Source organism: Pomacea canaliculata, linkage group LG5, assembly GCF_003073045.1.
Source record: "Pomacea canaliculata isolate SZHN2017 linkage group LG5, ASM307304v1, whole genome shotgun sequence".
NCBI classification, from domain to species: domain Eukaryota; kingdom Metazoa; phylum Mollusca; class Gastropoda; order Architaenioglossa; family Ampullariidae; genus Pomacea; species Pomacea canaliculata.
In genome coordinates this window covers 18,305,866-18,323,789 of record NC_037594.1, presented here as the reverse complement: position 1 = coordinate 18,323,789, position 17,924 = coordinate 18,305,866, and the positions used below count along the sequence as shown (strand labels likewise).

At 40.5% G+C, this 17,924-nt stretch overlaps 1 protein-coding gene across 1 annotated transcript in view; it reads right to left on the bottom strand.

The window, feature by feature from the left end:
* LOC112564044 (neurofascin-like) overlaps nucleotides 1-17,924 on the bottom strand; it is a 56,814-nt gene that overhangs the window by 24,113 nt on the left and 14,777 nt on the right. The window contains 14 exon segments of the mRNA XM_025238610.1: nucleotides 279-462; nucleotides 1,007-1,130; nucleotides 1,435-1,592; nucleotides 2,029-2,119; nucleotides 2,533-2,711; nucleotides 2,946-3,089; nucleotides 5,240-5,374; nucleotides 5,644-5,691; nucleotides 5,694-5,836; nucleotides 6,391-6,493; nucleotides 7,033-7,161; nucleotides 7,491-7,909; nucleotides 8,712-8,817; nucleotides 9,291-9,456. Coding sequence (XP_025094395.1) covers nucleotides 279-462; nucleotides 1,007-1,130; nucleotides 1,435-1,592; nucleotides 2,029-2,119; nucleotides 2,533-2,711; nucleotides 2,946-3,089; nucleotides 5,240-5,374; nucleotides 5,644-5,691; nucleotides 5,694-5,836; nucleotides 6,391-6,493; nucleotides 7,033-7,161; nucleotides 7,491-7,909; nucleotides 8,712-8,817; nucleotides 9,291-9,369 — 2,042 coding nt within the window. The 5' untranslated portion in view covers nucleotides 9,370-9,456.

Below are 17,924 nucleotides of genomic sequence, written 5' to 3'. Positions count from 1 at the left end.
CAAGCAGAATGACCTCAGATAGTAATCAGGGACATCAAACAAGAAAGTGAGAATGTTTCATAACTTTTGCAAAGGCAATGAAACCATCTTTTTATCTTTCTTTAGTAACACTATGCATGATTACAGATCTCAAATAATGCCTTTCTTTTCTCTCTGTCATACTGGTTGCTATTATTTGCAAAGATCTGTAGCAACAAACACTAGAATGAGTTATTAATTATCTCTCTAGTTCTGACATGTATGTACTCTAAGCAAATAAAACTACTGAATTTTTTTACCTATCAGCTGCAGATGGACTTGAAGAAACAACCCAGTTATCTGGATCATTTGAGTTGTTGTACTCCACAATGAAACTCTGCAGGGGAGAGAAGTTGGAAGAAGAGTCTGCAAACTCCCATGCCAGATCAGCATTAGACCCGGAGCAAACAACCACTGAGACATTGTAAGGAGGATCGGGAGGTGCTGTTCAAACATAAGAAGATTAATTTTATGATGTTGGGTACCACCACAATGCTGGCACAATGGCTAAAACATGTGTCATAACGAAAGTGAGAATAAGTTGCCATAGTTTGGGTAGGAGGGAGGAGATCTCAGCTCCCATCCCTCTCTGCCTGAATGATGCTTTTTCACAGGCCTGAACATCAGTGGTTTTCTTTAAGCAATCTGGTTCCCTCTCTGCATGCACGCATTTGTGTGTCTTTATTATTTTATAAAACTTTTCCTTGTCTGAGATTTTGTAATTTTTTTCTAAGTGATCAAGTGACAGTTTCCGTGTTATAGGAATTTTTACTCTCTCATCTTTACTGCCAGTGTTTTCTGGAAGGCCAGATCACATCAAAGACATGGTACACGGAGGCTGTTGACTTTGGTTCATTTTATGTCCAGAATTGATTGTTACAACTACCTCTCTCTTCACATAAACATGTTTACACACATACATATGCACACTGCAAGCCTGTAATGCACATTTTACTATAACAGGAGCTACTTAAACAAGACAACCTACCTTTCACTTCCAGAACAGCAGTAACATTGTCGCTGTCAAGCTGGTTGTCAGCAACACAAGTGTAAGTGCCAGTATCTTTGCTGGTGGTCTTAGTAATGTAAAGGTCCTCAGCTTCAATCCTGATCTGGAAACAGAATAAATTGTCACAACACTCAGCATCATCACTTTTGTACCTTACAGTTACTGCTGTTTCCTATGAATGCATGATTTAATCTAGTTGTCTAATGCTCCTGACAAGCCACAAATAATAAATTCGTTGTCATCAAGTAACAACTGTTCCAGCATTCATCTGCCCAGCTGAGCTGGACAGTGGATTATATATAGCTACCAACAGACAAAACCAGTTCCTCACTCGCTACATACTTTTTCCATAAATCAAAAAATGCTGCAGGTGAAAAAGAAATGTGCTCACCCATACTTAAGCTTACCCTAGGATCAGAGGTGTTAAGTCGCTCCCCATTTTTAAGCCAATAATATCTGAGATTATTTGTCTCATGAGGGTCTGTCTTGGCAACACATCGGAAATGGGCTTCCTCGCCATAGCTTACTTGATCATCCACTGGCTTGCTCACAATGGTTGTTTTACCTGAAGGATGCCAGATATAGGTAAACATACAAGTCACCATCAACCTAAACAAGCACGAGCTCATGACAACTTTTAGAAAAATTATTTTAAAAAAAACAACAACCCAGCAGCTATAAATACAGACAAACAAGTCAAAATAATTGTACAAGACTTTAACAATACACATTTTAAGCAAAAAATCTGTAGTCTTCTATCTATCTATTCCTCTTCGTGCATCAGGTTGCACATAAGGCCTCAACCAGAGTCCGCCAACGATGTCTATCAGCTGAAACCCACTCCAGGTGATCCCATCTCCAGCCCTTTCCTTTCATTTCCCTTTCCCACTGTTCTTCTCTGTACTGTTTTACTTTTGGAAATATATCTCCATTATAACGATTGCTGGATGAGGCTATTTTCTCTAACAGTAACAAAAGTTTTTTAAAGGGATTTGACAAACCTCTGACAAGTAGCGAGCCTTCAGCTCTGGCTTGTCCAAAGCGATTCATTGCTAGGCATGTATATTGACCAGAGTCACCCTCCTCTACCATCTGAAAACAAGAGCAATCCAACGCATTGCCCACTCACTCAAAAAACATCCTTGTGTATGTCATCCTCCAGCATTCATTATTTTTAAACTGAGAGAAAATACTGTGGAGGGGCTTTTTTTTAGTGTGTTGATGTGGCACTTAATTAAATTTTTAACAGAAGGTGACCAGCAGCACACAAAATGAGCATTAACTTATTTATAGGAAAGCTATTCTCATGAAAGCACATGCTTTTTTATAACAACTGGCACATTTTTTTAATATAATTTTATAACAAACTAGAAGGAAATAATTTTATAGTAAAAAGGCTGGTTCAATGCACACACGCACACACGCGCTTGCGTAGGTTATCAGTATGATGATGGGTTGTAAATACAAAAGGTTGTTTACTATTTCAATCCTTTTGGTCTACTCACAGCTACATGCAAATCACCATTGTCCATGATCTTGTAACGGTTTCCAGACAAAAGCTGAGAGCCTTTGTACCAGACCACACTAGGCTTGGGCTTGCCTGTCACCTGACAAGGAATTGTGACATTCCTTTCTTTTGCCACTTTCTGCTGGGTAGGCTCTTTGGTAATAGCAGGTTCAACAGCTGGTAAAAAGACAAACACAACAACCACCCTCTCTGAATTTAATCATTGAATAGAGAGTTCTGGTTTCAGTAACATCATTTTTTAAACAAGGTGTATCCATACTTTTATTGAAAATTTTAGTCAATTACTATCTGAAAAGTACTTGAGAGACAAAATGGAGAGGCAGAAGTACTTCATCTTAAAGATGCATTTGGCAAATGATGTTTTGTCAAGCACCAGTTTACCACACTTACCAACAACTTGCATGAAAACATCTGCCCATCGGTAGCCATAGACATTGGACACATTACACTGAATCACTTGTGAGTCATCCTGTGTAACATTGTAAAACATCAATACATTTCTCCGCACTTGCCTGTTGCTCGCTGCTGGTGTACCTAAAATAGAGCACACATTCTTTAAGAACATAGTAATCCAAATAAATTTGTCATCGCTACAAAATGTTCAGCTGTAAAATTTTAAGAAATACTAATACTGAATTGAGAAGCTGTCTATATAAAAAATATATCATGTTGAATTTCTTAAATATGATTCTTGTTGCTGTGGTTCACTTGAAATGGACGATGAGTGCTACCATGTATACAAGACCAGAGACAGGTCCATGTATATTCACAGCAAAAGAAACATCGAGCCAGATTAGTCGAAGGCCCACATCAACAACAACCGTGCACCCTATCAGCAGTCTCCAGGGTGGGGGTAAAAAATACTACTGGAACCTAAGCAGATATTAATTTAAGTGAAGAAACATATATTGGTACATGGAATATCCACAGATTACACCTTTGCAGAAAAGTAAAACAGCTCACCTAAGAGCAAGAATGGTATTAGTGGGACAATGTGAGACTTGTCGAGGTCAGATGGCCAGGATTTGGGGAAAGCAACAGACAGAAGCCACAAATTCTAGTACAGTGGGGAAGATGTCTGACACAAGCATGGTGTGGGCTTTCTCATACAGAGGAAGTGGTTAAAGCAGTTATCAGCTGTACGCCCACATCCAGCAGGTTCATCTTTATATCCACCTCTGCCATGCCTTCCAATGTCACCATTGTCCAAGTATCTGCTCTGACCTCCATGCACAGAGACAAGTAAGAGGAAGAATTTTACCAACAGCTAGACAAGGCTACTAAGGCAGTGCCAAAAAAGGACATCTTTGTTGTACTTAGTGACTGGAATGCCAAGGTCAGCCCAGATGCCTACCAACAACAGGCAGAAACGGTGGGTAAATCTGACTTTGGCAAAACCACTTGCCTTACACACACTTCTTAGACAACATATTACATACAACAAGAAATCAAGAACAGCAAGTTGGCACTCAGCATATGGAATAGCCCACAACCAAATCAACTTCATCCAGCTGCCTAGACGCTCCAAATCCAGCAATAACAAGACAAAGACAAGGGCAGGGGTGCTGACACAGGCAGCGACCATAACCTTGTCTTAACAAGCCTGAAGTTGAAGCCAAGGATCCCCTAAATCTTCTCTGATTTGGAGAAGCTGCAAGACCTAAATGCTGCAGAAGTCTTCAAGGACATGGTTGGAGGTAAATTCGCTACACTGAATTTGATGGATTGTGATGTAGACAACCTTGCTAATGTCAAAGAGGTGCCACTGTCAACAGCCCAGAGCATAGGAGGAATAAGAAACGTCCTAGATCTCTGTGACAAAAGAAGGGCCATGAAGAAAGAAACGAAAAGCAAACAAAAACACCTTTCGAAATACAAAGAAATTAAATGTGCCATCAGGAAAGGGAAGAAGGCAGCTAGGGAGCATAGGATCATGGGCCAATGGCAGATCCTAGAGCAGGGAATGTTATGAAGTGACAGGAAAAAAGAGCTATGCATTGCCTCAGTAACTGAAGACATCTTCATTTATTGGCCATCTTCGCATAAAAGCACTGCTGTACTCTTGCAATATATTGAATATTGCAAAAAGACCTGTACAACTTCCAGCTGAAGACAGATGCTAACACCATTTAAAACAACCAGACTAGAACCAGTGAACCTGCAGATGTACAGAAAATGGAAGCACAATGCACTAAACTTGTATACACTAAAGTTTACTTTCCACTGAATTTGCTCAGATGTCATCTGCAACAAGGTGGTTTCATAACCTGGTTGTCAGTGCACTCAACTATGGAGCAGAGAGTCATTATGAGCGCTTGTTAGGGCAGGAAATTTTCCTCCTTTCTCACCAGAAATGGGTACCTACTAATTATATCAGACAAAATAAAATCACAAAAAGAGAAGACCGAGATCCACACGTTACAAGATGTGCTCTAGATACTGTAAATCATTTACAAACTGTAAGGATTTCACTGTGATGAGGGCATTGAATGCAAAAAGCAGATCCCTACCTTCTCTTTTTGTTGCTTTTACTTTCTCTGGTAAATCAGGTACCCTCTGCTGGGTGGGACAGGAAGCTTTATAATTTTTATTGATAGTGGACTAATACAAATGCAGACTGCTCAGTATAGGTAGAAACCCTTTGTTTTATATTTGATGGGATGAACAGCTGTTAAGTAACTCACTCTCATTAATGGGGATGCCATTAATATACCACTGGATGTGAGGTTGAGGATCTCCTTCAGCATCGCAGACGATGGTGACATTATCCTCCACACCCACCTCCATATCTTTAGGCATTTGTGTCCACTTTGGTGAGGCTACGAAAAAAAAATTAATAAATAAGATAAACAAAAAAAAAACCAATGCTTCATTAACTCAAGAACTATGTAGCTGATAACAACTTTAACCTAATATTTTGTAGTGTTCAGAAAAAAATGCTGGGCATTATGCTACTGTTGCAAAAACTAGATTATTTAATCTGCCCAGCAGGTCTGCAAGAACTGGACACCAGGTTATCAGGAGAGTTTTATATGAAATGATTTTTTTTGTTTAAAAAAAGGAAAAGGACAAGAGAATGTAATATTACATTTAACAATGAGGGTAAAATTCTGTTTCACAGGCTTTCCACGACAATGTTACGGCCTGAACACTCATACACTCCAGCATCTTCAGGTTGAACATTCTTAATGGTGAACTCATGTTTGTGAGAGGTCTCAGACATGCGTACATCATCCATTGATCCATGACCAACACGTCTCCAGCTAACTGTTGGAGGTGGGCTTAAAAAAAAATTAAAAAATTAAACATCATTAGTTAGGAAAAGATGACATAAAGTATTACTAATTCTGAAAAAAATTACAACACAAACGATAAAACCAGTACAGAGCTTGTAAACTATCTCAGTAACGAATTCTGGCAATAGTAACACAGGATATGTATATATGAAGTCAAACTTCAAATAATTTTCTGAAAACTGTAGTAGTCATGGAAATGAAATTTTCTCCAATTTAATGTTTATAATACAGTGGTGTAGGAAGCTTTGGTGTGGGGCTGACAGTGAACAATGTTCACATTCTTACCTCCTTGGTATCTTTTTGCAGACCCTGCCCCTCTCTCCCCCCTGATTCATATGCCACTGTAATATTACTAACATGCCATTAATACATGCCATATGCAAATATCCCATTAATTTTGTTTTCACTTGTTTGGAATACCCATCATCTAACACTGCTGTTGCTCTTTAAAGTAAACTACACACTCAAAAAAACCTAATAATATGACTAAAATTTAACAGCTTTCAGTTCTGCTAAAATGATAAATAAATGAAACCCACAATCCAGCAATGATGCATTTGAATCTTGCTTTCTCTCCTTCCAAGGCCACTACCTCTGTAGGTGAATGCCACATCATGCTCACCGGCATATTGTTCATACTGCCTGTGTCCACAAACAAACTCTATTGATTTACTCATGCTGATGGCCTGCTGAGAATATATTCCACTTTTGTTATAGTTTCCCTAAAAGTTCTTCAATAATTATTTTCTAAAATAAACATGTCCAAATGCTTGTCAGCAGCAAATACTAAGACCCTACTGAATTCTGCATTTCAGTGTATCAGGATTGAGTTAGTACATGCCCAGAACATATAAAGTCCACTTTCATCTTTCTCACACTACTTCATTGTATAGAAACAAAGCCTTGATGTTTAATTCCTGACAAGAACAGAAAATTATCTATGATAAATTTCAGCACACTTTGTGCAAAAAAAGTAATTTATTATTTAATCATCAAAACAAAGAAAACAAAGAAAATTAATTATATGAGTCAAACATTAGTGCTCTTTGTGTACAATCACTTTTTGGCTTTTGTAATGTATAGTAAACATTCCTAAAACTTCACATAGTACTTTTCTGAGTACAGACTGAAAAGAGTGAAATAAACGGCAGTGAAAGTCTGCAGAGAAAAAAATTGATTACTTCCATAGGGTTTGATAACTTTATCTTCTCCTTGATTTAATGACCGCAGTTCACTGTTGTAGGCCGTGCATGTGTAACGATTTCCCTTCTGTTCATCATCCTCCATAACATAGATAAAATACAGGTTTCCTGTTGAAAAAAAATCGACAGTTCTTGAACAAATGAGAAATACATCTACAGTCTTAAGAAAGTTTAGACATTTTTACAAAGTAAATTGTGGTTATAGCACAAAGTATGTCTCTTCAGTGGCTTGATCGCTATGATTAAAAAAACATGACATATTTTGACATTTGATAGATGGAGTAATGATGCAAATTCAGAACTTAATGTAATGAAACTATTTTCATAACTAAAATGATAATTATTTATGACAAAATCTGAAAACAGCTAATTGATGCTGTGAAACATAAAATGACAAAATATCATCATTTTTTTAAGATGGAGCTAGCTATTCTTACCATTGTAGTCTGATGTGATACGGTCATTTTCTTCAACTTTGTTGAACATGTCTTCCTCCTTGTCAACATTGTCATTACCATTATACTCATCATCTGACGGATTTAAAATCCACCAGGTGGTAGCTTTTGGAACGCTGTTTGGAGGGTTACAGCTCAACTTCAAGCTCTGACCCAGACTGACCTTCTTGATCTCTGGTTCAGTCACTGGGGGAAAGGGTTCAATAAAAACCCTCAACAGGTTTGTTTTAATGGATAATGACACACCACATTGATTCTGGACCCTGCACTGATAGACCCCAGCATCAGCATCAGTAGCCTGAGGAATGGATATGCTTCCCTGTCCAGGAGTAACAGATATCCGAGCCTTATTTTCTTCCGAGTTAAGGTCAAGAACTTCGCCATCCTTTAGCCAGGAATAGCTGCAAAGAAGCAACAGAAAGAGGAATTTTTACTCTTGCTGACAGTATCTATACTCAAATTACTTTTAGAGTCTTCATGTAATAATGTAACCAGTTTTTCAGATGCAATAAGTCTATTTGTTATGATTTCTTGCATGGTGGATCTATTTCAAAAATAAACATAAACTGACTGGTTAGTGTATCTGAAAGGTCTCCAATCCAGAGATAAATATTGGTAGCATAACAATAATAATAATGGGTAATTAATACACAGCATTACGACCAAGATAGATTACACTCTCTGTCTGATGAGTGAATCAGTCATGATAAATGAAAGAAAACAGATAGTAAATGGTGAGGTAGGTATAGGAACAACTGAACAACATAAAGATGAAGTACAAGAGTAGAACTTAAAGCAATGGATTAAAGTATGATGGGATGTAGGTACTGTAAACAGTATAAAGATGGAGTTGTTACACGATGGATAGCATGACAGTTTTGCAAGGGAGTTAAGAATAGTAATTCAGGGATAGTACTTTGTGAACATGAGACCTGAATCCTAAGCATCACAAATTTCACTGGACTAGTCACAAGGAATTTACCACTTCACTACCTGATCACCACATGTAGTTTAAAAACACAGTCATGTACATTACATTCCATGAAAGATACATGTATCTACAAAAATGAAGTCTGACAATAAATTCAGCAGGAAAAAAGTTACAACAATAATAAATCAACGCATCCACACACACATGGACAGATACATACGAACACAAACAAACAAATGAATTTGATGAAAGAAAATATCTGAAAATCTTACACTAGTGTCTGTTTTCCTTGAGCTATGCAAGGGAGATCCACTTTAGTACTGTCATGAAAATACACAGTCATTCTAGCCTGCGTGGTAATGGCTGGTGGCATACAATCTGCAAAAGACATGCATATGCTTAAACATGAGTGTGCAGAGATTTTTGTATATGCTGCTCTACACACAAAACACCAATTTAAAAAAAAAACATCTTCTCTCCTTATGCTTAAATCAGGTTGCTAGACAAATGTATTTTAAAAAGATTCTGAGAAAATTGTAAAACAAAAATGTTCGAAGCTGATATGACACATTTCTTTTGAAAGTAATATCATCTTCTGCTTTTTGATGAGTGGATGAATAACTAGTCAGTCAACATCATTTGCTGTTTTGAGTTTTGAGGATGAATTACTGGCGATATTACTGTGGCCAAAAGGTGCTTATATTACTCTTGCAATTTGCTTTGGGTACACTGAGGAAATCATGATAAAACCAGTATGTTTATGATGTTTTTGATTAGAATAAATAATTTTAAAACATTATGATAACTAAAGGTTTTGGTGTTTCAATCAAAACAGCACAAAGCCTACTTACTATGTATCTGTGCTCCATTGACTGCTGTCAAGAGACAGGCAGACAGAACAAGTAGGAGGGGTAATATCCAGACCTTCATGGCTTTGCAGTTGTAGTACCACACAGTTGCCAATTTTGGATGTGGACACTACATTCAACTGAATCACTGGAATCTACGATAACACACCTGAAGCACAAGCATAAAAAAATCATTGTGAAATCAATAAAAATTGATAACAAAAAATGTGTTCACTTAGATCAGACCTGGGCAAACGCCGGCCCGCGGGCCGGATCTGGCCCGCCTCCTGTCTCTGACCGGCCCGCCCGCTGGCCTGCCCGCCAGCATATATACTATATATATACACTATTGGGTAAAACTGAGTTAACTATATTAGTACGGCCCTCTAGAACCATCCGAGTTTCTCATGCGGCCCCTTGGGAAAATTAATTGCCCACCTCTGACTTAGATAATCATAGATAAATATGTGCATTCCCCAAAACAGTTATCAAAAGTGGCCTTGATACACTCAAGCAGAAAGTGTCAGGCAATCATGAGGTAAAACCTGATGCTCAATAATAAAGACAGACCACACACAAAAAAACTCATAAAAGACATGGAGAAAAAAAAAGCATGGTACAGGTTTCTTAACAATCATTAGTGCAGAAGCACTTCACGCTAAACAGAAGTATAGGAAAGCAACAGACAGGAATAATGATCAAAAATGTTTTAGAATAAAAGGTAGCATTATATTCAAACAGATTGAATATTGCAAATACAGCAGCTGCAAGAGTTGTTTTTGGAAGATGTACAATGGAATAATCTAAGAACTAAATATAGGACAACGTTTCTGGTATGCATGGTTTCTATAGCAACTAGTTCTTATGTTTTTCTCACACATGAAGAGCTCTCTCTGCCAGCAGCAGGCTCTCAATATATCTCTTGCACTGTGTGTTTATGTGAGAGTAAGAGGGTGAAATAGAGAGCGACATTCATTTTCTAGGAAACCTTACAACTTATGTAGTCCACTGTGTGTGTGTATATATATATCTTGCATGGCAATGTTGGTAGAATGTGAGTACATCTTGTAGCTGATGAGAATTTAAAAACAAACATCTTGTTTACTCAAAGTAACTAACAATTATCTGTACATGCTCACTGTAGGGATGCCCTTATATATACAGAGACTGTACTGGCTAAAAACACTGTGCAAAGCTAGCCTATGCAAGAGGAGGGAAGGGGGAGAGGAAGAGCAACAAGAAGAAGAAAGAGATGAAAACCTCACAGTCCAAACAAAAGAGCAGCAAGAAGATTGGAGGTGGGGGGATCCTGGTTACTTTTGTATGGGAGGCCTAATTCTAGGAATTCCTGTCACTGAACAGTTCGAACCACTAACCCTGATGTTCCTATGTATCCAGCTGAACAAGCCTTATCTTCTGCTTTACTTTTTGCAGTTAGTTGATAGTTAACTCACATTTACATGCAATTACTCAAGTTGTGAGACAAAGCAAGATCACAGAAGTCCAATTATTTTTGTGAGATGAGATGTACACACTTTAGCCTTTCCAAATAACTGATAGATTAAAATGTTAAGTGAATGCTGATGAATGAAGTCATAGATTTAAAACTATTTTTTAACCATCCGGCAATGTTGTCATAAACTTGCAGTGAACAAGGACTGTGGTGTAACTGATGGCTGGAAAACCTGCCACATGCTCAACACAATCCATCAAATACTAGACGAGGTTCAAAATATCTAGATCCACAATTAAGAGTTTTCTCAAGTACATGTACTGTTGTATTTTTGGGGGTTTTTTTTTTTTTTTTTTGCTTTTTCCAATATCTTTCATCCACAGTGTGAGAAATCACCTCAATAGGTGGGAGAACTGAAAAATCCAACCATCCAGATAAGCTGCATGGTTTTATCTCACTTTATCAACAAAGCCAAGTTTAACTGTTCTAAACCTCCTCACCTGATGTTAAAATCAGTGTCCAGACAGTGCGCATCTAAACGACCATTTCCACAAAGAAGATGAGAAGACATGAGTTAGCTTTGCTAGCTGGCGCACAGAATGCATATAGCAAAAGCAGCAGCCTTCTGATTGTTCCACAAAGTGGGTGCCAGCCTTCGTCATGGCCAATTGCGCTTCAGTCTCTCTGAAGCTGCACTGCGCTCACTAAATGTTATGGAAATAACGGAAAGGTACTATAAAATGAAAATAAAACGATTGCAAACCTCAGAGGCAAATGAACCGAGAGCTGTATAAAAATCATAGTCAGTACGAATATCTCGATTAACTGAACTGAACAATTGTACAGGTTCAAGCTCAATGTGGCCAATCTCGCAACCCCATGGATTAGAATCTTTGAAGACATAGCGTCTATAATGAATGGAAATACAACAGAAAAACTTTCATACCTATAGACATACGCTAGTACACACGAGCAAGCAAGCACATGCACAGACAAGCACTCTCTCACACATACACACGCACGTCCACGGACACGTTGATTGCAAGCTCAAATGGAATTTAAAAAACGAACACTTTGTTAAACGTGGCCAACAAAGAATGTACCTTCTCCGTAGGCTCAATAGTTTTACAGTTAGTCAATCTTAGGCCGTTTCTACTAGTCGTTTATTGATTGAGAGTCTTTCATATTTTCCATTTGTATGCTGGTTTCGCATGATAGGAACAGTCTGAACAGTATGGTCCACATCTGTTCCAAGATAATTGGTGTCAAACAGAGAGGTTTAGTTTCTTTCTGTGATAAACAAATAGTAAAAAGCTTCACGCATTTTGTCAATACCTGAACATGTACCAAAGAGAGATTTTGTATTTTTAAGCTCAGGTAAATGCCAAGCTATGTCAATATGTAAAAGTAACAGACACCTGAAATCATTTGTCCCATCTGCGGTCCAGCTGCTCAACCTCAGATGAAGTGTCAGTAGTGTGCGATGTTGTAGGTGCGCACATGATATTCTTGATGTAAGTTAATTGTTGTTTAATATTATCTATAACCGTCACTATCCTTCTTTTTTACTTGCTAATATTTTTCATGTTGACATCTTTTAACGCTGCACCGTGCATCGAACCTCATTCTTACTTTTATTTGTAACTTTTACTTTGTAGCTAGAGCACCTTCCCATGTTCAAATTGCCCATCGGGACAAATAAAGTTGATCATTGTCATCAGTTCACGTATATGCGCGCATCCACACACACGCATTTATTTATATACAGGGAACACAATGCGCAGAAAGGCCATGGACGATAGTAAACACGTGACTGAATCATTTGTTGTCCCACCAGGTGCACTGACTACCGTCTCCAATACACCAGTTCATGAACACTTTAATGAACATGCGTGAATTGTGGGTGGTGGGAGGAAAGTGGAAATGAGCCTGCAATCCCAGAAATTGGGTTAGTTTTGATTCTCACATGTGCCATTCTAGAGTTAATTTTTTTGCTCCATGGGCGCTTGTGAGTGCAGGTGATCAAGGCAGGCAGAAACAACGCAATTCATATAGAAACCAATAAACTGCGCTGCGCATGCGTATTTAACTATCCACTACAGCCGCTATCTGCCATCGGGTGACGTTTTGCCCGCAATCAATCGTACGTCACATGCAGCCACTTGTCGACAGGGCAGTTGTAAAACTCTTGTTTGTCAGCGAAGATCGTTAGACGCTTTATACCTCCTTCCCATAATAATTAAGAAGTCACCAGGACAGTAAGCAGTTACATTTGTCTCAGGCCCCGTTGCCGGGCCCTGCCGTCTGACACCGGATGCTCACACTGCTACGTATCAGAATGAACTCCGCACTCTGCGGTTCACGCCATCACGTTGCATGGGATGCAGCTGTTTACACCGAAGAAGACTTTAAAAATATACCTTCCAATCATCATAAACGGCAAGGCGTAACTCGGAAATAACCTCCCTTTCCTCCAAAGCCCCGGTCTATGACGTCACTACCGAAAAAAAAAAACTGGCTGATGTAACAGAGCGGCGCAGTGTCCTAAAAATAGCCGATGTTTCCGGCGATGTGAGGCCGCCAACAGCCGCCACGCGGAGTTTGCCTACAGCCCGGCGGAAGTTGGCCCAGCCATGACGACTTCTAGCAGACAGACGCCGATCTTTTGTTTCTTTTAGATCATGCGCTCATTAACGATAAGCACCCGCCGCTGGTGATGACTATGTCCTAAACATGAGCAACATGGAGGCCGCTGAAATATGCACCGAGGGCGCAAGAGGAGGACTGGAAACACGTGCATTGTGGGAAGGTCGGTGCCAGACAGAAGAGGCCGGGACAAAAATCGCACACCTGCAAAAAGGAGTCTGGGGAAGTGGGAAGAAAAGGAGACAGGAATTTTAAAAAAAAAAAAAACTCTTTCCAGTCAAATTTTCTCAAATGAGCCACTTCTCTTGGCTGTTGATGAGTCATAGTTTTTATACAAAATAACGATTATAATCTTGAGTAATTTTTTGACGAGAGAGCGTACGTGGGTATGCATGTGTGCATGCGCGTGCGTGATAGAAAAATTCTGTAAACTCCACACCAATGGTGTTTGTTTGCCACATCGGGGACGAAGTTGTAAGAGAATGCTTAGGCCGCAAAAACATGTTAAAATGCGGAGTTCATGACAATACTTGGCAAGCACTTGCGTACCTGATCACATCGTCAGTACAGCCGAGGACGATTTATCCAGGAACCGTTATTTTTTTCTCTCAGTCGATTCCTTTTTGTGCACTTTACCTCTTTCAAAGAGTTGCGGGTATTTAATGATATTAGCGGTGTTAGAGTAGCTTCTGTCCATGAACTTTGAAACGGCTGGGTGTCTTCCACTTCGTGTTAATGGAGGAAAACGTACTTGTTAACGCAATTCTGACATACTGTGATATCAATTCTGACAAACCGAAATACCAACTGACATTAAAATACCAATTCTGACGCACCAAAATACCAATATCAATGTGGATCTGAGTGGCTGCTGCTGACCAACGCCTGAAAAACTTCTACTCGAGAATTATCTGGTGAGGAAAAAACATCAAAAACATTTTCGCATGCGTCTCTCGACTGAAAGAAACTGTGAGTCCACGTCCTTTACACGACGATCTCGTAAAGTTGCGGGGGGGGGGGGGGGGGAGGACACAGGAAGTGGTTAATGCACGATGTCGTGATCCAACGCATGGGCAAAAAACTACTTGAACACCATCATTAAGCAGCTGAAAGGATGTAATACCAAAAGTCCAAAACGCATCTTTTTGGATATCCGCAGAGAAAATGGCGAGCAAAGCTCTGCTAGTTACTGAGAACGACGGGTGCTGCTGGACAGTGGAAGGAGGACCTACATGGGTGTCTACATCCGTAGGCACGTTTTGTGTGGCTTCTGACTTGGTTTCAGTTCAAAGCATTAACCTAGTGAATCATCGCTTTAAAAGTGCAACTAAACTGGGTTTGAAAAGAAAGCACTTTTAGGTGCGGGGGGGGTGGGGTGGGAAGAAGGTTACATTATGTACATCCCTCGATATCCGTTGACTGAACATTCAACTAGGGTTTTCTGAGCTCACTTCTAAGTAGGAAGTCATGGGTTCGAAACTCGTTTGGGCCTACGACTGTAGAAACTTTTTTAAGTCCAGAGGGATACCTTATTTATAAGTAAAAACCTTACATTGTCTTTAGTTATGAGACGTAAAAGACGATGAAGTGATAGGGCTGGGTACTGCCTTCCACGATATTATGGCATTAAATGAATTCACTGCCCCTACGGCGACTAGGCTCTAGAGTCTAGAACATGTACCTCCCTATAACAGAACATTACAATTCGTATCATTGCATTCTTGATACACGAATGGCAGTGTCTACAGAACGAGAAGTGAGAACACACACTGTCCGTGTTTCAGCTTTGGTTCTTTTCCCTGCAAGTGTATCCACACTTCTGGAAGCGCCGTGACCTTTGCACCTGACGACAGCTACGGTGCACATAGACCTGTCAGCACAGTTGCACCTAAATGCACCGAACGCACCGAATGTCTCTTCCCCAGCCATCCAACAGCCATGAGTGGTGCAAAACACAGGATGTGGCTGACATTCTGACATTACACTTGCTAATGACGGGGGTCGGGATTTACAGGGGAGAGGCTTAAAATGGACACAGTCGTGCTTGTACAACATTTCAATAAGGACAAACCACACTGTAAATGCGTGCAGACACGAAGATCAAGTATGGCTCTGTACTCAACGCTAGCCTTGTTACATCAGTGAGGTTCTAAATCAGCTGGATGACAAAACGCAGTCTGCCCAGTTGAGTTCACTTATGGCAGTCCGCATTTCTTTTCCAATCTAGAATGTAGATCACTTCCTGCCGTCAAGAACTACTGTCTGTGTATTATCACGAAAACAATCGTCGTCGTCGTCGTTGGCATTACCATTACCATCATTACAAGATGCTGCATGCCTGCATCACCCATCTCCCATTAGGAAGCGCTAAAGATATGAACCAGTAGCTGCAATGACTTACTAAATGAAGCCTGCTGAATGAGATAGTATGATTCATCCAGTCTCCACCACAAAAAAGTCCGGATTCAGGGGGTCATAAATATCCCGCCGGATGCCTGTTGTACACCTACCGCCTATAATCCTGTCAAGGATCGCTATTATCTTGTCATTCCTGCAAACAAACAACTGGGGCTTCGTTCCCTTTTGGCGTGGGTTCCGTCCTCGTCAGATGGCGCGTTTGTCGGCCGCTGGAAGACGCCACGAGGCGCTAGGGGAGCACACGTCGAGGGGTTGGAGCGGATGCTGAATGAAAGGAGTGATTCAGGCTCGTGCCGAACACAGGCCAAAAGGTCTTAGCTGGACGTCGATGAGAATAAGATTTCTGAAAGGAAAATGGCTTTATTTTACGGCATTGTGCGTTCTTGGGCTCATGACAGGGGAGTGTGTGTGCGTGCACACTGGTGTGCTCGTGTGTTACATGTTAGAAGTCGTGCGACTGGAGTAAGCATTGTGTCTCAATGTAGAGCATTACGTGGGTGGAGCCACTGTCGACTATCAATGCAGTTTTGTCGAAGTCGGAACTGTACTTTCTAAGTGTCTAGATCACCAAGCACGCCGCACATCACCGAAATGAACCAAACCACTGTCTCAGCTGCTTGTCAAGAGCACGTGTCTTCGCTACAATAGCGTAGTAACCATTTAAGCTATTAACCATTAATCTTCAACGAGTGTTTGCGCCATTTGTTTTAAAAGTACAGAGCTTTACATAAACAAACACGACTAAAACAAATAGCAAGAATTCTAATTTACGGATATGTCTAATCAATCATCAACAGTGTCCATTCAACCTGCCCGTTTCCTTTGTCTTTGTAAATGATGAAAATCAGTAGTTTATCATTTTTGGCTGCCATGGCAACGAGCTTCAGCGAACCCTCCGTCCTATAGAAACCTTATGCCGCCATGACTCACTAGCTGGTAGGCTACCGAGCGCCAAAAAAAAAACCGAGCGCACCTGTCAACGAGTTTGTAGTCAACCAGTGTTCATTGATTACGAGGAGAACGTTAAATATGAGTTTCCAAATAATAATAATTATAATTAACCGTTGCTGTTTTCTATTGTCCCTTTCTTTTCTTTTTTTAAAGTGAGGCTGCCGGTATAATGGACGAAATATGCAATGTAGTGCCGATACAGCGACGAGTAATATCCTGCACCCTGCTGGTACAGACACATAATTAATATATTGCAGACACAGACAGGAGACGTGCCCACAATATCCCGCAAATACAGCGACATGACATTAATACCCTGCAGAGACAGGAGACGTGTCATTAACGTCCTGCAGGCATTGCGACACGTCCACGGTATCCTGCAGGCCCTGCGGCACGTGTTAAGATCCTTACATAATCTTACCTTTTTTAGGCACCGCTTTATGGTGAGATAGGTAACAATATCGGAGACAGCAAATACAGTTTCCTTGCTGAGGAATATCCAGCGTGGCTATCGCACTGCGCCTGACAAAAGTGGCAGAAAGACAGAGACTGCTGGGAAATACATTGAACTTTCCGGTGTGCTAAGGAAAAATGTCAAAGCGACACTCCCTGTCTGCTGGCGCGTGCGGTGCTGCTCCAATGCCGCACGGCAGACAGGCTGAGTGTTGTGACACGACCAAACTCTCGGCTACATTGTCACTAATCACGTTAGCCAACACTAAAACAGTGCTGGGTCTGGCAAGGTTTCACGGCACACACCATTGTGGTTCAGACCGGAGTTGAGCGAAATGGCCACATATTTTATACATAGAACGAATTTTTAAAAAAGACACTGTTCAGAGGTGTAGGCTCCAATATAAAATTGGGAAGTTCATCAAGCAAGAATTGCAGGAGGTGATCTGGGACTGGAGCGCCGAGAGATTTAGAGAGATCCTCTTCATTCACTTGTTGTCTCTCACGAATGATCTTCAGGTGGCCGCCATTGCTGATTCCATTCTCAGCCCTGCAGCCGCACGCTACAGGCGTACAGCAAAGCACTTACCAACGACGGCGACGCAGCAGCAGCAGCAGCAGAAGCAGCAAACTGCTTCACAAATCAATACTCACCCGTCTGGCTGCCAGCGTACGATGCCGTGTCGCTGATCAACATACCGTGCCAACTCGATCGC